A 22,653-nucleotide genomic window follows, 5' to 3' on the forward strand; every position below is an offset into this window, starting at 1 on the left:
ATAAGACTCAAATTTCCCCTTGTCAACTTTGATTCCGTGTGATGGATTGATCCCATATGCTGTTGACACTCGTAGCATTAACTCAACCCTTGCGACATCAGCAATCCTCACTGCAGTACAAATATTGCAAAGTGAAACTATGAACTCCATAAGTCATCTCAATATACATAAGCAGGCACGCAATAGCAATATTTTAAGGTATTTTATCTAGCGATAAGAATTGTGAGGTAGATATTGGTAAACGATCCCTGGTAAGATGGGAGGAGTGGCGGTGATCTATGGCACCTTCGTGGCACTCTTTGTGGAAGGTGAGTAGCACAGCTCCTGGATGAGGTAACTGGGTATAGTGGAAGTGAGAGGGAGTTACCAGGGGTGGTGGTGGTGGTGCTGGTGGTGATGGTGGTGGTGGTGCTGGTGGTGGTGGTGGTGGTGGTGGTGCTGGTGGTGGTGCTGGTGGTGGTGGTGCTGGTGGTGGTGGTGGTGGTGCTGGTGGTGGTGGTGCTGGTGGTGGTGGTGGTGCTGGTGGTGGTGCTGGTGGTGCTGGTGGTGGTGCTGGTGCTGGTGGTGGTGGTGGTGCTGGTGGTGGTGCTGGTGGTGCTGGTGGTGGGGCTATTGGTGCTGGTGGTGGTGCTGGTGGTGGGGCTAGTAGTGGTGGTGGCGGTGCTGGTGGTGATGGTGCTGGTGGTGGTGGTGGCGGTGGTGGTGGTGGTGGAGGTGGTGTTGGTGGAGGTGGTGTTGGTGGAGGTAGTGCAGGTGGTTGAGGTAGCACATGTATCCTGGTGTTGGGTCTTAACAAACAGTGACTATGGTAAAGTGAGGTGCACTTTCCTATGACCCCGCCTACTAGCCTTCTTATACCCGTTCTATTTTAACTGAAGTCTCCTAACGTTCGAATTCTTTGTCGAATATTGCCTTAAAGTTGTGGAGGGAAGTGGCTTCCACACCTTCTTCTTTCAGACGAATATAGGAATATTTCCTGACTTTGACGTGGGTGTGGTGGCGCGTGGTGTGGGTGTGGTGGCCCGTGGTGTGGGTGTGGTGGCCCGTGGTGTGGGTGTGGTGGCCCGTAATGTGGGTGTGGTGGCCCGTGGTGTGGGTGTGGTGGCCCGTGGTGTGGGTGTGGTGGCACGAGGTGTGGGTGTGGTGGCACGTGGTGTGGGTATGGTGGCACGTGGTGTGGGTGTGGTGGCCCGTGGTGTGGGTGTGGTGGCACGTGGTGTAGGTGTGGTGGCACGTGGTGTGGGTGTGGTGGCCCGTGGTGTGGGTGTGGTGGCACGTGGTGTGGGTGTGGTGGCCCGTGGTGTGGGTGTGGTGGCCCGTGGTGTGAAGGAGACTCCACTACAGACACTTTGGTGCACACTAAGTAACACAGAGAGTAGAGATGGGTGTAGAAGGGTGAGTGGCACGGCCCTACAAGACTTGGGGGGGAGGGGCGTACACGTTGGCACTGTACAGTGCCAAGATACACCCTCTCCCCGCCCCCCCAAAGCCACCTCGCTTCCTTCTGTATTCTTCAAGAGAGAGAGAGAGAGAGAGAGAGAGAGAGAGAGAGAGAGAGAGAGAGAGAGAGAGAGAGAGAGAGAGAGAGAGAGAATAAGCACCTACCAATATAAAATAATATATTTGCCTATGCCCAGGGAAGGAACTGGGTGTGTATAATGGGGTGGAGAAGGGGGGAGTGGGGGGTGTTGGGGCACCTGGTCCATTCCAGATGTTGTTCCCCTGAGAGAAGGAGTTGGGGGTCCAGAGCTTAAGTCCTGCTTTCTATCACAGATCGTCTGGTGTACTCACCTAGTTGTGCTTGTAGGGTCGGGCATGTGCTCTTAAGCCCCGCCTTTCAACCTTCATTAGTTCAATGTCGTGATTTTTCATTCATTTTCGTATCATATATACATAAAAAATGTGTATCGAATTAGCATCGACAACTTACTCAGCTAGTTCGTTCCACTTATTTACGACTGTTACCCTAAAAAAGTTTTTTTTAACATCGCTTTAAATCTGTATTCTCTTGAGCGTAGGCAGGAGAGATACATAATTATTTACACGTGGAAAATACTAGAGGGGCTGGTCCCAAACCTGCACACAGAAATAACACCACATGAGACCAGAAGATATGGCAGGATGTGCAGAATACCGCCGTTGAAGAGCAGAGGTGCAACAGGTACTCTGAGAGAGAACTCTATCAGCATCAAAGGCCCGAGACTGTTCAACACGCTTCCACTACACATAAGGGGCATAACTGACCAACCCCTCAGAGTGTTCAAAGGAGAACTTGATGAACACCTCCAAAAGATACCTGATCAATCAGGCTATGATTCACACGTTAGGCTGCCAGCAGCAGCGTCCAACAGCCTGATTGACTAGTCCAGCAACCAGAAGGCCGCGCCTACAATAGCACCAGAGGTGGTACCCCTATATATATATATATATATATATATATATATATATATATATATATATATATATATATATATATATATATATATATATATATATATATATATATATATATATTTATTATGCATTTCATCTTTCTCGTGAATAAGACAAATTACTGGACTGAATTCATCAAAGGCATCCAGGGTTCAAAAAAATATTTTAATTAAGAGCCGTGAATGATATTGTTAAACTCTGTGGAAGTGAAGCCTTTGATACATTACCAGCAGTAATAAAATATTTATCAATTGAATAAATTCAATTAATCCATTTCGTGATATTCAGATTATCCAATTTCATAGGAAATTGGTTTTACAGAATAATTAGAGCTGTTGATATCGTTGACTGTGCTATCTGTCAGTCTTGAATATGACCACATGTTGACAACAGTGTTATAATGACCACGTGTTGACAACAGTGTTATTATGACCACGTGTTGACAACAGTGTTATTATGACCACGTGTTGACAACACGTGGTCATATATATATATATATATATATATATATATATATATATATATATATATATATATATATATATATATATATATATATATATATATATATATATTTATATATATATTTATATATATATATATATATATATATATAAATATATATATATATATATATATATATATATATATATATATATATATATATATATATAAAATAAGTACACCAGTTGATTGACAGTTGAGAGGCGGGACCAAAGAGCCAGAGTTCAACCCCTGCAAGCACAGCTAGGTGAGTACACACACTACCCTCCCCCTCGGAGCTGTAGTCACCAGACAGATGCACGGCCTCAAAAGTTCTCATTGTGTCAACATGATTAAAAATTCAAGAAGGACCCTCGTCCACACTGGAGAATTAGTCTCTTTTGCACAATGTTTCCCTCCAAGTTAAGAGCATTGTTCGCTGCTAGACCAGGCTTCCGTTAATAACACAGCGCTTCTGTAATGGCCCTGTTCTTACCAGTTTGTTGTTCTCTGTTGGTGTTTGTTATCCAACAGAGAACATTATTATGGCCCAAGAGCTAGAATTATCTCTAGCTCCTGGGCCTCGTCTTTGAGCTACGGTAGTGTGGTACTCTTTTATTTTGAAGCACAATACAGTGCCCCTGTGTGTCAGTGTCTGGACTCACCTAGTTGTTGTTGCAGAGTTGAGACTTTGCTCTTAAGGCCCGCCTTTTGATCATCAGTAGTGGAGTGCAAATAACCCTTTTTTTCTTTACTCATTTCTCTTTTTTTCTTTTTTAATTTAATATACAATTGAACATCGAATTGGCTTCGACAGCTTCCTTGTTTTGTCCGTTCTACTTCTGTTACTTTTAGACAGAAAAAGTTCCTTTTAGCTTTGTGACTAACCTGTTTCTAGCCTCTAATTATCCTCTCTCGTTCTATTGTTCCTTAATTACTTTTTATCTCTACTATGTCAATCCTTTTAGTATCTTGTACGTACTTCATATCCGCCTTATTTATGCTTTCTTCCAGTGTAGTGAGGTCCAGTTCCTTCAGTCTTTCTTCATAGCTCATTTCCCCTTAACTCAGGAACAAGCATTTTGGACGTTGTGGACAAAATTTTGGACTTTTGCTAATTTTGTTTTGTGTTACTTTAGGAAAGGGTTTCATGCTGGGGCAGCATACTCAATAATGTGTCTCACAAAAAAGGTATGCTGTGAAAGTAATACATATATTATACATTAAAAGACAGTGTGGTTTGATACATACATTAAGCATTACACAAATACATAAACACATACATTAAAACACTTTAATCATTATCCCTTCTCTCAACACCACAAGGTCGCCTTTACTTATATGAATTAATGAGATTAGTTTGTTTTTCCTTAAGTCGCAAAACTAACTAATCTCATTAATTCATGTTCATTAAATACACACACACAAATATCACAAAGTGATACTTATGTGTGTGTGTGTGTGTGTGTGTGTGTGTGTGTGTGTGTGTGTGTGTGTGTGTGTGTGTGTGTGTGTGTGTGTGTGTGCGTGTGTGTACGCGTGCGTGCGTGCGTGTTCGTGAGAGTGTATGTGCGTAGGCGATGCCTAATAGGCGAAGTTTTCTAATTAAGACTCAATCAGTAACGGAGTTTAAGCCGTATTTGGAAACTTTCCAATATTTCTTGTTATAACGAAGTAAATTAATCTGTGTCAAGTTAGCGTTGCTCAGCGGAGACGAGGCCTCGTCCACCTCCTTATTACTCTCCTAACTTACAGCATCTCACTTTATATATAATAATATATATATATTAAATATATAATAATATGTTTAATATATGTATAGGAAAATATGCCGGGAGTCAGTTCGTACAACAAGCGACGGCTAGAAGGCGGGGTCCAAGAGCTAACTGCTCGATGAAATTAGACACTGCTCTACATTTTGACAAAGTTCTTGAAGTGTTTATCCTTTCAGCGCTCTTGAACATGAAGTAACTAATGACACTTTAATAATTTATTTGATCTTCGGAGCCAACTAGTGAAGCAGAGGTAATTATCATCTGGCGGCTGCGTGGTGCCACGGTGTGGTGCCACGGTGTAGTGCCACTGTGTAATGCCACCGTGTGGAGCCACGGTGCAGTGCCACGGTGCAGTGCCACGGTGTAGTGCCACGGTGCAGTGCCACGGTGTAGTGCCACCGTGTAGTGCCACGGTGCAGTGCCACGGTGTAGTGCCACGGTGCAGTGCCACGGTGTAGTGCCACGGTGCAGTGCCACGGTGTAGTGCCACCGTGTAGTGCCACCGTGTGGAGCCACCGTGTAGTGCCACCGTGTAGTGCCACCGTGTAGTGCCACCGTGTAGTGCCACCATGTAGTGCCACCGTGTGGAGCCACCGTGTAGTGCCACCGTGTGGAGCCACCGTGTAGTGCTACCGTGTAGTGCCACGGTGTAGTGCCACCGTAGGGAGCCACCGTGTAGTGCCACCGTATAGTGAAAAAGGAAAACAGTGACGGCTAGACCCGGGTTACTGGCCATGTTGACGGCTCCTCGTAACCACCAGAAGCTCGTCCTGTGATTGGATGTTCCGTGGCTGCTGCTCCTGGTTATAGTTAATTGGAGGGAAGAGGAACTTTACCATTAAAAGACGAGTTTATTAATTGCTAAGCAGGCAATTGTCTTTCCTGTGAGAGTTCGCGCCTGGTTGACTGTTTCTGAACGATCTCTTAATTCTGTTCTCTGCCCCATGTTTATGGTTGTTCTCTCTCTCTCTCTCTCTCTCTCTCTCTCTCTCTCTCTCTCTCTCTCTCTCTCTCTCTCTCTCTCTCTCTCTCTCTCTCTCTCTCTCTCTCTCTCTTTCTCTCTCTCACTTTCTCTCTCTCTCTCACTTTCTCTCTCTCTCTCTCTCTCTCTCTCTCTCTCTCTCTCTCTCTCTCTCTCTCTCTCTCTCTCTCTCTCTCTCTCTCTCTTTCTCTCTCTCACTTTCTCTCTCTCTCTCACTTTCTCTCTCTCTCTCACTCTCTCTCTCTCTCTCTCTCTCTCTCTCTCTCTCTCACTCTCTCTCTCTCTCTCACTCTCTCTCTCTCTCTCTCTCTCACTCTCTCTCTCTCTCTCTTTCTCTCTCACTCTCTCTCTCTCTCTCTCTCTCTCTCTCTCTCTCTCTCTCTCTCTCTCTCTCTCTCTCTCTCTCTCTCTCTCTCTCTCTCTCTCTCTCTCTCTCACTCTGTCCTGCCTCATAAATCGGGCGATATCTATAATTACGGAACCTAAAAATACATTCGTTTTCCTCTATCTTTCGAGCATAATTATGGCGTCGTTTCTCACACCAATTCCTTCTTCTCTCTCTCTCTCTCTCTCTCTCCTCCTGCTTCTTCTTTTTTTCTCTCTCCTCCTACCTCTTCTCTCTCTCTCTCTCTCTCTCACTCTCTCTTCCTCTCCCTTTTCTGTCATCCCTCATCCGTCTCATTTTATCTTAAATTTTGATTAATCTGTCTAGCGAACTCCGCGTCTACTTCAAGATATGTGTTTGGCAAAGTGTAAATAGGTTGTATTGTGCATTAATCTTGAGAGTTGTGAACGGTGTCGCTGTATAGTGTGGGGGGGGTGGGCGGTCGACCCCAAGGACGCATTCATCAATTTTAACATGCTGTTCATTCAAAATAGGAATTTTATCAAATATTAATTAATATTGTTACATATTTGCATACTGTGTATATTTAGCCATTGGTCTGGTTAGGTTAGGTTAGGTTAGGATAAGATAGGATAGGTTAGGTTCTGTGTGGGTACATTTACTGCGTTGTGGTTCGAACATAAGTCTTCAGTGAAGCACTTGTTCCGGAAGTATTCGGACGTCATCCTTTGTGAGTCGTTTGTAAACCGATTTTCAGTCATACTGTTCCTTTTTTTGGGGTGGGCGGGGGGGGGCGGGGGGGGGGCCTCTGGTAGGTTATCGTAAGGGTCCTGAGTCTGGTGCCTACTACTACTACTGTTTTAGATTCAGCTATTCGGAACGAAAAGATTTAAGTAGTACGGGCTATGGTGAGCCCGTAGTGGACTTCCCTGGCACAGGAGCGGCGGCTGTAACTTGGTCTGAACGGTCTACAAGTTAGCGTTTGTGTCTTGTCAGGATGGGAGCCGGTCGGCCGAGCGAACAGCACACTGAACTTGTGATCCTGTGGTCCCGGGTTCGATCCCGGGCGCCGGCGAGAAACAATGGGCAGCGTTTCTTTCACCCTATGCCCCTGTTACCTAGCAGTAAAATAGGTACCTGGGTGTTAGTCAGCTGTCACGGGCTGCTTCCTGAGGGTGGAGGTCTGGTCGAGGACCGGGCCGCAGGGGACACTAAAGCCCCGAAATCATCTCAAGATAACCTCAAGATAACCCCACTTGCCGTCCATCATTAGACGTGGTGGTGATGATGTTCTCCGGGGAAATCGCTCAAGTATGTCCAAGTTTCAGAAGGATGCTCATCTATCCTGATTTCTGGGCACTATGGGCAGACGTCCGCGGAATCATTACCTCTACTCTGAACACCACAAGTCATCCGTGCTTGTATGACTTAATGAGATTAGTTAATTAGTGTTTCTTAAAAGGACAAATTAATGAGCTTAGTTTTGTCTTTTAAGAAAGTACAAATTAACTGTTGGGACAGACGCCCACCATCGATATGGCATTTATCCCCTACACCTAAACTACTGTGTGGCTCGTTACCCCAGTGACGTCACCATCAGTGGAGGCTCCAAGCAGTCTCCACTTACGGGCTATTCATGCCCATGCCACCTCTGGGATGATTTAATCTCTACCAATCAATCATTCGGATCAAACCGCTTTGTTGACCACCAACCAGATTGATTGATTGATGAAGATTAAGCCACCCAAAAGGTGGCACGGGCATGAATAGCCCGTAAGTGGTGGCTCTTTTGAGCCATTACCGGTATCAAGAGCTGATACTGGAGATCTGTGGAGGTGCGACTGAACCTTGCGTGACGGGAGATGTCTCCCGTGCACCAACCAGGAAGTCTGGTTAGTGACTGGGCCACGGGGGCATTGATTCCTGGAACCAGTATATGGTAGGTACAGTGACTTCTCATTCCCTGTAAGGTCTATCCAGATCCTCAGTGTAGACAGTATACTGGCGCTCGCTATAGTTCTGAACGATGTTCAGGACTGAAGTATACTTGCTGGTTGGCCACTAACCTCTTGGTGCGGCCTCAACCCCTCTCACGGTTAATTGACATGATTCCCAACCAAAAACCAGCGAGATTGGTTGAGATTGGACTGTAATACTGTTCAGTCGGATCGTATTACAGGAGACCAGTCTGGACGTCTAGGAGAGCTCGATTCCTCTGTTTACTTTGTAAGGTCGCAGAGGACAATCATCCTATATTATATGTAAGACATAGATATAAAAGTAAAACCTACCCTCCCCTGCCACATCCTCCCCACCTACCCTCCCCTGCCACATCCTCCCCGACCACATCCTCCCCACCACACACAGCCTCGCCATTCACTAAAACTTCGAAGAAAAACATCTGAAATGAGAAAAGTTTTGGGAGGGGAGAGACTCAGGTAAATCTTAAGTAATGTCCCTCGCCACTTACATATTCTCCCGCTAATCCGCCAACATTTCTTCGTCCTCAGGTACCCGGTTCGGGTCCCGACGCCCTGGGCCACACTGGGTACACAGTTCGGGTCCCGACGCCCTGGGCCACACTGGGTACACAGTTCGGGTCCCGACGCCCTGGGCCACACTGGGTACACAGTTCGGGCCAGCGACGCCCTGGGCCACACTGGGTACACAGTTCGGGTCCCGACGCCCTGGGCCACACTGGGTACACAGTTCGGGCCAGCGACGCCCTGGGCCACACTGGGTACACAGTTCGGGCCAGCGACGCCCTGGGCCACACTGTGCGGGGAGATGTTTAGGTTGAGTGAGTGAGGGCTCCGTGTTCAGCCTTCATGAGGATTCATTCTCTCAGATGAATCTAAGCTCACTCTGTATGATATGGCAACCTATCTTATTGCCATGGATAAATTACCTGAAATCCTTGCACTGTACCCACATTTTGCTTCCAGTAGATGAACGACATATGAGATTCAGAGACAAGTAGTGTATTGTGAGGACTAATAATAAACAGAAGCTCCCTTATGACTCTGTAATATCCCCATTGGCCAAACTATTATGTATTAACGACAAGACCTACCATTAATGTATGATGACTTACTGTAAATATGTAGCTCTTGTAATAGCACTTTCTCTGTAACTAGCTGACATTGTATCTATAAGGTGTGAAGGATTGAAGAAATTGTTTATGTAATAATCTAAGATAAGGTCTGATAAAGACCTTTTGTGCCCTCTGTAATGCTTTTGCGCTACCGCTCACAGGATGAGTATGGGGTGCACAATAAACTAGCCGCCTTCGGCGGCAACAATCAAAACTCGACTCCACAACTCTGTTATATCATTTCTTCTTCCACCTCCCTCTTTCTGCCCCCCCCCTTCCTCCTTCTCTAACCCTCTATCTCCTCTACTTTGCCTTCCTGTTATCTTCGCTTATTAGTTCTTCCTCTTCATTTCTTCCTTATGTTGCCTCTTCTCTCTTATCCATCTCTCACCTTTTTTCCTCATATCCATACCCTCTAATTCCTTTTCCCTTTCTTTTCATCGCTTTTCTTTTTCCTCTAATCAACCCATTGTTCCCATATATCATCTCCTTCATGTAAATCCCTCAACTTCTCCCACCAAATTTATCATTATCTCCCTTCTTCCTCATCTTTACCGCCCACCGGCCTCTTCTTCCTTCCTCTTTTCCTAACCTCTAACTCTACACGAAAGTTAAACTGAGAGTATAGCTCAGGGATATAAGTATCCCTCGTGAAAGATTCCCCCTTGGAGAGGTAGAGTTGAAGTGCTCTGCAGTCCTTAAATAACCCATCACAATGTATGTCGGAAGTAGCTTGTAATATTAAATGGAATGTAATTTTTGCCAATGATAGTAACTCTTGTATAAAATTTGTGTGGATCCCATCCCATGTTGGAGTTGGAAAACATGACTTTGTAGATCGATTGGCCAATGAGGCTTGCAGGAAAGAAAACATTGATTATGACTTTAGACTATTTAATGCAATTATTAGAAACATACAAATTAAAGAAAGTAATTCAGATATAAAAGAACTAAGAAATGGCCAGGGACTTGAAATTGATTGTAACCATGATATATATATATGTGCTTCAGCCTACAGTTTAGACCTATTGTCTTATGTATGACCCTCTGTCCTGCGTGACAGTGAATACCAGCATTATCCTCACTTTAATAAGGCTTTATCAAAATCCTCAGATTAGGCAAAATTGTAAAGAATTTTGTCAATAAAAATGTTAATAATAAAATAAGGAGGGCGGGGTATCGTGGACCTTGGCACTGGTCGCTGTACCGCGGTGGTCGAGTAGGTCACGAGTTAAACGTGAAGCTATATCGTATCGTTTTCTAATTACCTGGGGAAGGTGGAAATGGCAGTGGCAGAAACAAAGCAGGCAGGCAAAGTGTCAGCCTACCTGTCTTCCAGCCTGCCAGCCTATCTCTCGGCCAGCCAGCCTGCCATCCGACCACACAGACGCAAGCCTGAGTCCAGTTTGGGCCGCCAGAGTACGTAGTATTTCCGGACAATATAAAACGCTCCAATAAGCGAGTGTGGCTCCGTTACCACAATAATTGGTCCTAGGGCGGCAGGAGCACAAGGGTGCCCGAGGCTCGTGTTGGTCTCGCATCTGAGTGCATATATCTTTCTAGGCATTTATGGAATTTTGTTGTGATAATGCCTTAAGTTTCTGGTGTGATACAACAACGTTCACTAATCAAGGAAGAAATATGTAGTGTGTATATACTAGAAGGGGGAAGGCCCAGGATAGCCTCCATCTCCCCCTGCCCCATTCAACCCCTCTTCTCCCCCCCCCCCCTCCAAACGTCCCGCTTTCCCTATCTACCCATCCTCTCCCCCGTCAGTCTCTTCTCTCCCATCTCTATTTCCCCCTTCTCCCCGCCCTTGCTCTCACCTCTATCTCCCTACTCTCCCCTGTGGTGATACCCGGGTGCACCCGGGCGCCACCACAGCCAACATCACAGCTCCACCACCGTAGCCGACACCAAGCACATTGTGTAATAACGCCAGACATTCCGAGTATTATGCTCTTTATGATCCAAACCAAGAGCAGAGCTCTTGCATCCAAGCCCACACAACCCCTACCCGACAACCATCTCCTCAACCACCAACCCCACGCCCGGGGGCCCCCGATCACTTACACCCCCCTACACCCCACAACCACCCCCAACACCACTTCCACACCACAACAGCAACAAAAAGCTCTCGCCAGTAAAAGGAGAGGCAGAGAGCAGTACCAATATCCCCGAGGTCCGGCAGCGGCCAATACTCGCAGAAACACTCTCTTTTACGAGACCCAACTTTGAATGGGGAGGGTGGGGGGAGGGAGCCTGCAGACTGCACCACCATTGTTGCAACCCAGACCCGCTCTGCAAATCTCAATTTGTTATTGTTATTATTATTATTGCGATTTTCCTTTTGCCCTGGCCAGCCTGCGGCCGAGATGGCCGGCCCCTCGCCCGCGTTGGCGGCTAATTGTAGCAACTTCTTGAGGGGCAACTTGGGGCAAGATGTAGTGGGCAGGATGTTGGAGGTAAGCTGGCAAGGGGAAGGATGAAGAGGGCACGTCACGGGGGGTGGATGGAGAGGGCACGTCACGGGGGAAGGATGGAGAGGGCACGTCATGGGGGGAAGGATGGAGAGGGCACGTCACGGGGGGAAGGATGGAGAGGGCACGTCACAGGGGGAAGGATGGAGAGGGCACGTCACAGGGGGAAGGATGGAGAGGGCACGTCACGGGGGGAAGGATGGAGAGGGCACGTCACAGGGGGAAGGATGGAGAGGGCACGTCACAAGGGGAAGGATGGAGAGGGCATGTCAAGGGTAATCTATGATTATTTCGCCATTATATATATATATATATATATATATATATATATATATATATATATATATATATATATATATATATATATATATACAACTTTAGAACACTTTCCCACCAGGAGACTCGAACCCTAGCCAGCACAGAAGCCTTCCAGCAACTGGCATAACAGGTACGCCTTAACCCGCTCCACCACCCGCTCAGACCCTTAAAAGAGATGGTAATTTCGTGTTTAGGAGAGTTGTGCCTTAAAAATATATATATATATATATATATATATATATATATATATATATATATATATATATATATATATATATATATATATATATATATATGCACAGACTACCCTATTCCAGTAGCTGAAGTTTATAACTTTTTAGACACTCAACCCACCAGGGGACTCGAACACTGGCCAACAAGGTGGCAGTTGCATGCTGTATCCACTAGCTTTGAAGCTTTGAAGTATAGTGTAGTGGATACAGCATGCAACTGCCACCTTGTTGGCCAGTGTTCGAGTCCCCTGGTGGGTTGAGTGTCTAAAAAGTTATATATATATATATATATATATATATATATATATATATATATATATATATATATATATATATATATATATATATATATATATATATATATATATATATATATATTAGTTATTATTTTTATTTTCACGTGTTCTTCTAAGGGTTGGTGTGGAGAGATGCAACACATACTTATAGAATTAACAGGATTAAATTTCAGCTCCTCGGCCCTGATTTCCCAACTGTCAGAGGTCTTAAGAGAGACTCATCCCTTCCTTCCTGTCCTCTATGCCTGTAATGCAGTTCTTTGAACTGACATTTCTGTTAATATTTCACTCCTCTCCCTGCACTTACACTATAAAACTTCCCCATGCCTCAGCCTGGCCTCGTAGCTCGGCTCCCTCAGTGTGGCCTCGTAGCTCGGCTCCCTCAGCCTGGCCTCGTGGCTCGGTTCCCTCAGCCTGGCCTCGTAGCTCGGCTCCCTCAGCCTGGCCTCGTAGCTCAGGCTCCCCTCAGCCTGGCCTCGTAGCTCGGCTCCTCAGTACCTGGCCTCGTAGCTCGGCTCCCTCATGTGTGGCCTCGTAGCTCGGCTCCCTCAGCCTGTCCCTCGTAGCTCGTCTCCCTCAGCCTGGCCTCGTAGCTCGGCTCCTTTACCTGGCCTCGTAGCTCGGCTCCCTCAGTCTGGCCTCGTAGCTCAGCTCCCTCAGCCTGGCCTCGTGGCTCGGCTCCCTCAGCTGTCCCTCGTAGCTCGTCTCCCTCAGCCTGGCCCTCGTAGCTCGGCTCCCTCAGCCTGGCCTCGTGCTCGGCTCCCTCAGCCTGTCTCTAGCCTCGTCTCCCTCAGCCTGGCCTCGTAGCCTCGTAGCTCAGCTCCCTCAGCCTGGCCTCGTGGCTCGGCTCCCTCAGCCTGGCCTCGTGGCTCGGCTCCCTCAGCCTGGCCTCAGCCTCGGCTTCCTCAGTGCCAACCAACTCGCTATAACAATGATAATCCTCAAGAGGAACGCGAAATCTAATATTGCCGTCGCCAGCGCTGACATAGCTCCGTTAATTACCTTGAAGGTAATATACCAAGATGGGGAGGAAGGGAGCGGAGAGGCAGGGAGGTGGGGAAGAGGTGGGGAAGGGAGGGAGGTGGGGAAGGAGGGGGCCCGCAGATGGCGGCCCAAGAGCCTCCACCAATATAATGGAAACTGCCCCTCAGTACACAATTCCCAGATGAAATACTGACCAGAAACACACACACACAAATATAAAAAACTATCTTGAGGTTATCTTGAGATGATTTCAGGGCTTTTTAGTGTCCCCTCGACCAGGCCTCCACCCCCAGGAAGCAGCCCGTGACAGCTGACTAACACCCAGGTACATATTTTACTGCTAGGTAACAGGGGCAAAGGGTGAAAAAAAACTCTGCCCATTGTTTCTCGCCGGCGCCTGGGATCGAACCCGGGACCACAGGATCACAAGTCCAGCGAGCTGTCTGCTCGGCCGACCGGCTCCCTATTTACTAAATAAAAAAAACAATAATCGATAATAAAATGAAGACCCTTAAACAGAACATCGAAACATGTGTACTCACCTAGTTGTACTCGTGTAGTTGTGCTTAGGGGGGGGGATTGAGCTTTGGCTCTTTGGACCCCGCCTCTCACACTCACACTCACAGCTCCCTTAGAAGAGAGAGCAAGCTTAGCATAGCTGCCGACACATACAATAGGGGCATGGCGGCTGAGTGGTTATGAACATAAGAACAAAGGTAACTGCAGAAGGCCTATTGGCCCATACGAGGCAGCTCCTATCTATAACTACCCAATCCCACTCATATACTTGTCCAACCCGCGCTTGAAACAATCGACGGACCCCACCTCCACCACGTTACGCGGTAATTGGTTCCACAAATCAACAACCCTGTTACCGAACCAGTATTTACCCAAGTCTTTCCTAAATCTATATTTATCCAATTTATACCCATTGTTTCGTGTTCTGTCATGTGTTGATACTTTTAATACCCTATTAATATCCCCTTTGTTGTGTCCATTCATCCACTTGTAAACCTCTATCATATCACCCCTAACTCTTCGCCTTTCCAGTGAATGCAATTTAAGCTTTGTTAATCTTTCTTCATATGAAAGATTTCTAATTTGGGGAATTAACTTAGTCATCCTACGCTGGACACGTTCAAGTGAATTTATATCCATTCTATAGTATAGCGACCAAAACTGAACTGCATAATCTAAATGGGGCCTAACCAGAGCAAGATATAGCTGAAGAACCACACCAATTGTCTTGTTACTAACGCTGCGATTAATAAATCCCAGTGTCCTATATGCCTTATTACGAACATGTCATGCATTGATTCTTTTGTTTTAAATTCTTACTAATCATAACTCCCAGATTCCTTCGCAATCCGACTTCGCAATCTCAACACCATCTAGCTCGTATCTTGTAACTCTATCATCATTACCTAGCCTCAGAACTTTACATTTATCAGCATTAAACTGCATCTGCCAATCCTTTGACCATTTCAAAACCCTATTTAGATCAACCTGAAGAGATAGTGAGTCTTCTTTCGTATTAATTTCCCTGCCGATTTTTGAATTATCGGCAAATTTGCAAATGTTGCTAATCAAACCTGAATCTAAATCATTTATATATATTATAAACAGCAGAGGTCCCAGGACAGAGCCTTGAGGTACTCCACTTACAACATTTTCCCACTCTGACTTGACTCCATTTATACTAACTCTCTGTTTCCTTTGGTATAGCCATGCCCTAATCCAGCTTAATATAGCACCCCCAATACCATGAGCCTCTATCTTTTTAATCAGTCTTTCATGTGGTACTGTATCAAAAGCTTTGCTAAAGTCAAGGTACACAACATCGCAATCCTTACCACTATCAACTGCCTCAACTATGCTAGAATAAAAAGATAACAAATTTGTTAAACATGAACGGCCATTTATAAAACCATGTTGCGACTCAATTATTAATTTATGTTTTTCAAGATGAAGACGAATTTTATTTGCAATTATAGATTCGAGTAACTTTCCCACAATAGACGTTAGGCTGATTGGTCGATAGTTTGATGCAAGTGATCTATCTCCTTTCTTAAAAACTAGTATCACATTAGCAACTTTCCATAACTCTGGCACTCTGCTTGACTCTATTGATTTATTAAATATGGTAGACAGTGGGTCGCAAAGCTCCTCCTTGCATTCTTTAAGCACCCTGGCAAACACTTCATCCGGCCCTGGGGATTTGTTTAGTTTGAGTTTTACTATTTGTTTAATTACATCCTCCCTGGTAACTGCTAAACTCGTCAACCTGTCCTCGTCCCCACCCACATAGACTTGTTCGGCTGAAGGCATATTGTTAAGTTCCTCTCTAGTAAATACAGATATAAAATACTTATTAAAAATACTACTCATCTCTTCATCACTATCTGTTATTTGACCTGTCTCAGTTTTTAATGGACCTATCCTTTCTCTAATCTTTGTCCAGTATAATTGGAAAAACCCTTTAGGATTTGTTTTTGCTTGCTCTGCTATGCGAACTTCATAGTTTCTTTTTGCTTTCCTTATCTCTTTTTTAGTATTTCTAACCAGTTGTACGAATTCCTGTTCCAAACAGATAGCGCTCGATGGTCGTAGTCCTAAGGGCCCGGGTTTGATTCCCGGCTGAGGCGGAAACAAATGGGCACAATTCTTTCACTCTGATGTCCCTGTTCACCCAGCAGTAAATAGGTACCTGGAAGATAGACTGTACCTGGGAGCTGCTTCAGGCTGCTTCCTGGGTATGAGTGTGTGTGTGTGTTAGAAATATGTAGTAGATATAATAGCGGAAAAAAAAATTGGTTAGAAAGGCGGGGTCCACGAGCTAATAGCTCGATTATGCAGACACAAATAGTAAATACACCCACACACCGTACCAGCGGGTTCTTGCTGTCTTAACTCTCACTATATTTCCCATTTCCAAACTTTCTCCTCTCATGTGCCTCACCATTCTCTTTACTCTCCCCTCCCCCCACTCCCGTCCTCCCACTTAGGCTGGACGGTAGAGCGTCGGTCTCGCTTCAGGCAGGTCGGCGTTCAATCCCCGACCGTCCAAGTGGTTGGGCACCATTCCTTTTCCCCCGTCCCATCCCAAATCCTTATCCTGACCCCTTCCCAGTGCTATATAGTCATAATGGCTTGGCGCTTTCCCCTGATAATTCCCCCCACCTCCCCCTTCCCCCCACAAAAAACCAAAGGTAGGTCAGGTCATCATTGGTGCCAATCACCGCGGCGAGATCACAAGCCTCAGTTTGTCAAGAAACAATTAACTTAACCGTTCGGGATTTTCCAGTGTTGGTTAGTTTGGTTAGTGAGACTGATGAGGGGAGAGAGAAAGAGGGAGGGTGATGGAAGGAGAGAGAGAGAGAGAGGAGAGAGAGAGAGAGAGAGAGAGAGAGAGAGAGAGAGAGAGAGAGAGAGAGAGAGAGAGAGAGAGAGAGAGAGAGAGAGAGAGAGAGAGGAGAGAAGCAATTGTGTACTATGTACGCGTTTAGTTGTATTCACCTAGTTGTGCTTGCGGGGGTTGAGCCGCCGCCTCGTCAGTATAGCCGCCTCGTCAGTATAACCTCGACATATAGCCGCCTCTCACCTGTCAATCAATCATCTGTTACTATTAACTATTTTTTTCCTCCATACACACACACACACCGAGGAAGCAGCCCGTAGGTACCTATTTACTGCTAGGTAACAGGGACATCAAGGTTAAGGAAACTCTACCCATCTGTCTCCGCCGGGTGCGGGGATCGAGCCCCAGTCCCTAGGTCCACGTGCTTAGAGCGCTGTCCACTCGGCCATCCAGCCCCCGCTCCTGTGTGTACTTGTGTTTGTGCCGACCGGATGTAGCTCATTGGGAAGTTGAAGGGAAGTGTCAAGGGAAAGCGCCAAGCCATTACGACTATATAGCACTGAGAAGAGGTCAAGATAAGGATTTAGGATGGGATGGGGAGGGAAGGAATGGTTCCCAACCACTTGGACGGTCGGGGATTGAACGCTTACCTGCATGAAGCGAGACCGTCGCTCTACTGTCCAGCCCAACCACTTTGGTTGTGTCACGAATCTTATTACGATTCTGCCAATTCTCCCGAACCTCATATTATGTTATTATTTTCTCTACGTAAATATTGCTGTCAGTTGTATAAGATTTGTGTATATAGATATATATACATTATATATATATAACATAGATAGCTGGGTAGTGTGTGTAAGATTGTTTTGGTGGTGGATGTCACGTGAAATTAGCCGTGTGGGCGGTTGACAATAATTAGGAATGGCCAGGGCGATTGTTGGCAAATCAATTGCCTATAGTTTTATATATATTTATTCCCATATGTGGTAGCCGTAATATTTCAAGGAATGTGAGACCGGTAATTGCAACTCTTAGCTAATAATGTTGGAGTTTAGGGCTGACCTTTGTAAATAGAATGTTCACAATGTTCATGCGAACGTTAATTGGTGTTTGGGTAGACGGTTAGTCGACGTTGGGCCTGCGGACCACGTCCTGGGCAGTAGAGTGGCGGCTGCGGTCGAGTGCAGTTGTGTTTAACCTAAGTTCTTGGTTTTTGTTATTTTAAGCCCATATAAATAATTTATCTGGATAGACGATTTTAGTGTATTTATGGCTTACTCCATATTCTGGTGATAGTGCTCAGGTCTCAAATAATTACTTGCATTCTATAGTATTACATGCTGATAAATATTTCTGGCTACTATTTATTTAATGGTTGTTAAGTTGTCACCCTTAGCAAAATATATTGTTCTCCCGTTTTTATACAGTGATTAATTATACCCCTAGACACCTATTGGCATGGCAGATTTTTATTTGTTCTTTACACTGTGGGGAGAAGAACATTATTTAGTCTCAAGGGTCGTGACAGGCTGGACGGTAGAGTGACGGTATTAAGTTTAACTACCTCAATCTGTCCTCGTAGCTCGGTTCCCCGCCTTTCTGATGTTTGTTTACATAACTAATTCTCTCCAAGTGTATAATTAGTCACTGTCTCCCCCTCGGCCTCCCTCTCGGCCTCCCTCTCGGCCTTCCCCTCGGCCTTCCCCTCGGCCTCCCCCTCGGTCTCCCCTCTCCCCCTTGAAAGTGCCGTCGAGGCTTCTCCCAGCAACGGCACCTGAGGCGCTCTGATCCTGCCTTCATTAAGTCTGTCCAGGTGGCTGTAGCCAGGATAGGAGGCTTCCTGAGGGCTGCGACGTGGAGTGTGTGTGGGGGGGGTTGCGGCCTGGAGTGTGCGTGTGTGTGTGTGTGTGTGTGTGGAGGGGTCTGTGACGTGTAATGTGTGGGGGGGGGGGGCTGCGGCCTGGAGTGTGCGTGTGTGTGTGCGAAGGGGTCTGCGACGTGTAGTGTGTGTGGGGGGGGGGCTGTGTGTGTTAATGACTATGGTGACACTGATTTATTTTTATTTTTTTATTTATGTGGTATAAACAAATACATAAATAGACACATACAAATAATAAGGCACCGGAGCGCCACAATCAAACCCAAACCATACAACACATAAAACAAGGAAAACAGGAACAAAATAACAAACAGTATACAAAGCAAAATACAACAGGAACATAGTATAAACAAAATCATAAAGAGACACACACAAAAATAACAAGGCACAGGAGCGCCACAACAGACCAAAGCCATACAACAGAAATAACATGGAAAACATAGGAACAATAATACACAAACACTATACAAAGCTAAATACAACAACAACACAATATAACACCAAGACCCTAGAACGAGCTCAGGGCTGTGGATGCTTATCAGGAAAAAGATGATAAGGATATTATCATTGTATGCTGCCCACTGAGCCCAATCTTCGCGAGAGGCACTGGGGCAGTGTGTAAAATCTGGGATAGGCCACACGGGGCCTGCCACCATGGGCAGGTGCGCTGGAGCTCAAGATGTTGTTGCACCGGGGGCAGGGGCACGGGTGACCATAGCACAGAAGACTGGAAATCAGAGGGCAGCTGTATGCCGGGCGGCAGCACAGGGGTTGGTTGATGGAGTCCACCCAGCGAGCGGCCTTCTTCAACACAACGACCATGTCATGGGCCACACTAACGCTTATATCAGGGGCCACAACCCCCTCACTCCGGGGAACTAAAACACGGGGGCGCGAGAAGGGGCACAGGGGCAGGAACCAATGCCCCCACACCATCCCCCGGCCCCCGCAACAGAGGCACCCACGATGGACTCACCACTAACAGGCCCAGCAAGAGCCCTGGCATATCACCACCGTCATCCTCAGCAGAAGACGAATCCCCGTAGTCCCCCACGTCGACCCAGGCAACACCATGAGTGAAAGAAAAACTAGGAGCCCGCCTCGAGCGCTTTGAGATCGATTTTTTGGGTACAAGTCGTCAGAATTGTTTACATCCCAAAGAGGCACAGAACCACTGGGAGGCCGTGCACGGTCCCGCATCTCACGATCACGCAACACCACAGCCGCCTCGACTACCGGAGGCACCAGACTACACACCAACACAGACGGTATCGCATGGTCGTCCACAGGGACACTCGCCGCACATATCGCCCCTGCACGTGGCATCGCACCGCCTTAGTCCACCATGGAAGACACAGCAGCTGGAGGAAGGGGACGCAGCAGAGAGACAACACGCACCACGTCCCTAACGCCCCCATCACCAACCAGGGGAGCAGCAGGCCCCTCACTCAACACATACTCAACAACCCCCAACAGTGCAGGCACACCATCCACTTTACCACTCAAGAGTCCTCTAGGACCTCCAGAGGAGGGAAGTCCTTCTTCTCGAACAGGGTTACATGCTCCACGGCGCCCGCTCGACATCCTGCAGCCTGATAGCCCGACAAGCCACACTGGAAACAGGTCCGCGGCTGACCAGCATAAAAACTTTGTATATAGTACCCCATCAGGAGCACTGAAGAAGGGACGGCAGACGTAAGCCTCATCGTGAGTGTCCAGATCCCATTTGGCACACCTTTCAGTCGGTCAGATGAAATCACAGTCATCCAAATGTGCAACACCCGGTCTAACTGCCCAAAATAACAGTGCACCATAAACACTCACATAAGTAGTAGTGCTTCTGCGGTTCGACACGACCACAGTACCAGCAACCTCAGGCAGCGTAAACGAGCGCCCAGCAAAACGGCCCACAAAGGCCACGAACACTTCCGCTGCAATAAACTTGACTACCGCCCGATGGGCAGAGATAATCTGGACGCCCCCGATGGAAGCCTAATCAACTTGCAGGAAATCAGACGATACCACCTCCACCGCTGAGTGATTCACCGAGCAGAGAATTCTAATCCAGCCTTCAAAAACAGCTTTACAGGAGGCAATGGCGACTCCATCCCTCCTGTTCTCACAGCCACAGGGCACCCGTCACGTCACCAGCAACAGCCAATCATCACACACTCCTGGAAACAACAGCAGAGCTCAGCCGACACAACCACACCCCATGGAGGGCGAGCAGCGAATCCAACTGATGGTCGTCAGGATTTGTGATGAAATAGAACATTTTAGGCACCTGATACTGGTATAATTTTAAGTCTGGAAATGAAGACATAAATTTGCTGCTCAAAATATCTTAATTAGCCTAATGCCCATATTTCTGTGCAAAGATTTTGCATGCATGTCTAACTGCTAATAATTGTCAAGCATTTACTACTGTTCACACATTTCAAAAGCATTAATAACATTAAACAATTTGGCAAGCATTTCTAACATTTGAAATCAAGCTTTATTCTCCAGTTGCTCCCTGCTAACGATGTAATTGAAATATCTGTAACTCAAGTTACAGATATTTCCAGATAAGCAAAAAACAACCATTCGCAACCAGGGTATCGAGGACGTCAACCAGGGTATCGAGGACGTCAACCAGGGTATCGAGGACGTCAACCAGGGTATCGAGGTCGTCAACCAGGGTATCGAGGACGTCAACCAGGGTATCGAGGTCGTCAACCAGGGTATCGAGGACGTCAACCAGGGTATCGAGGACGTCAACCAGGGTATCGAGGACGTCAACCAGGGTATCGAGGACGTCAACCAGGGTATCGAGGTCGTCAACCAGGGTATCGAGGACGTCAACCAGGGTATCGAGGACGTCAACCAGGGTATCGAGGACGTCAACCAGGGTATCGAGGACGTCAACCAGGGTATCGAGGACGTCAACCAGGGTATCGAGGTCGTCAACCAGGGTATCGAGGACGTCAACCAGGGTATCGAGGACGTCAACCAGGGTATCGAGGTCGTCAACCAGGGTATCGAGGACGTCAACCAGGGTATCGACGACGTCAACCAGGGTATCGAGGACGTCAACCAGGGTATCGAGGACGTCAACCAGGGTATCGAGGTCGTTAGGCAGGATATCGAGGACGACAAGAGACAAGGAAAATATGAAACTGAATTGCTTTATTCTTGTTTTACTTGATGACTTAATAGTCACCTTTATTACTGTAACACACAAACAAGACGTCATGATCTAAAATATGTCGCTCGTGTAAAAAACAGTAATTGATATTTTTATTTGATTCCCCTAACTTGCCAGTTACTTGCCACCTACTAACGACTCGTGACTCACCAATGACTCGCTAGTGACTCAGCAGTAACTCGTCAGTGACTCGCCAGTGACTCACCAGTGAGACTAATGGTCCGGAGCCTTAGCACACAAAGAATCAAGACTCCTTTTATCCTAATTAAAGGACATATAGATTGTAGTACCAATAGAATTTAATTAAGGCTGGAATGTTGAAGCCAGAGTGGTTGGGGTGGTGAGGTGGGGGTAGTAGGGGGATGTAGTGGGGGTGGTGGGGTATAGTGGAGGTGGTTGGGGTGGCAGGGGGGAATTGGGGTGGCAGAGGGTAAGGTGCTAGCTGGGGTTTAGGTGAGGTGGGGGTGGCAGGAGGGTTTAAAGGGGTGGCTGGGGTGTAGTGGGGTCCTTGTGATTACCCCCCACCCCCCATCCTATCATAATTCTGGGTTTAATTCGACATCACTGATATATATATATATATATATATATATATATATATATATATATATATATATATATATATATATATATATATATATATATATATATATATATAATGTGTGTGTGTGTGATGTTGACGTAAATCAACATCATATATACATATGATGTATATATGATGATGTTGGTAAACAAAAGAAAACCAGATTCCTGTTCTTGATCTTTTATATTGAGAGGGGTAGTGTGAACTGATGAGGGAGGAATA

At 46.4% G+C, this 22,653-nt stretch overlaps 1 protein-coding gene across 1 annotated transcript; it reads left to right on the forward strand.

Annotated features, from left to right (window-relative positions):
- The first annotated feature begins 11,488 nt into the window (after positions 1–11,488).
- On the forward strand, positions 11,489–21,848 carry LOC138353374 (putative membrane protein YdgH). Its single transcript, XM_069306376.1, has 2 exons — positions 11,489–11,578; positions 21,219–21,848. The coding sequence occupies exons 1-2, from the start codon at positions 11,489–11,491 to the stop codon at positions 21,846–21,848; spliced, it is 720 nt and encodes a 239-aa protein (XP_069162477.1).
- Positions 21,849–22,653: the final 805 nt, after the last annotated feature.

This window comes from Procambarus clarkii, chromosome 57, assembly GCF_040958095.1.
Source record: "Procambarus clarkii isolate CNS0578487 chromosome 57, FALCON_Pclarkii_2.0, whole genome shotgun sequence".
In the NCBI taxonomy this organism is placed as follows: domain Eukaryota; kingdom Metazoa; phylum Arthropoda; class Malacostraca; order Decapoda; family Cambaridae; genus Procambarus; species Procambarus clarkii.

Excerpts from the sequence above, each read along its gene's own strand:
- LOC138353374 (XM_069306376.1), top strand. The coding sequence starts at position 11,489 with ATGGCCGGCCCCTCGCCCGCGTTGGCGGCTAATTGTAGCAACTTCTTG. Across the intron at positions 11,579-21,218 it reads TAGTGGGCAGGATGTTGGAG|ATATTTCCAGATAAGCAAAA; the intron begins GTAAGCTGGCAA and ends CTCAAGTTACAG.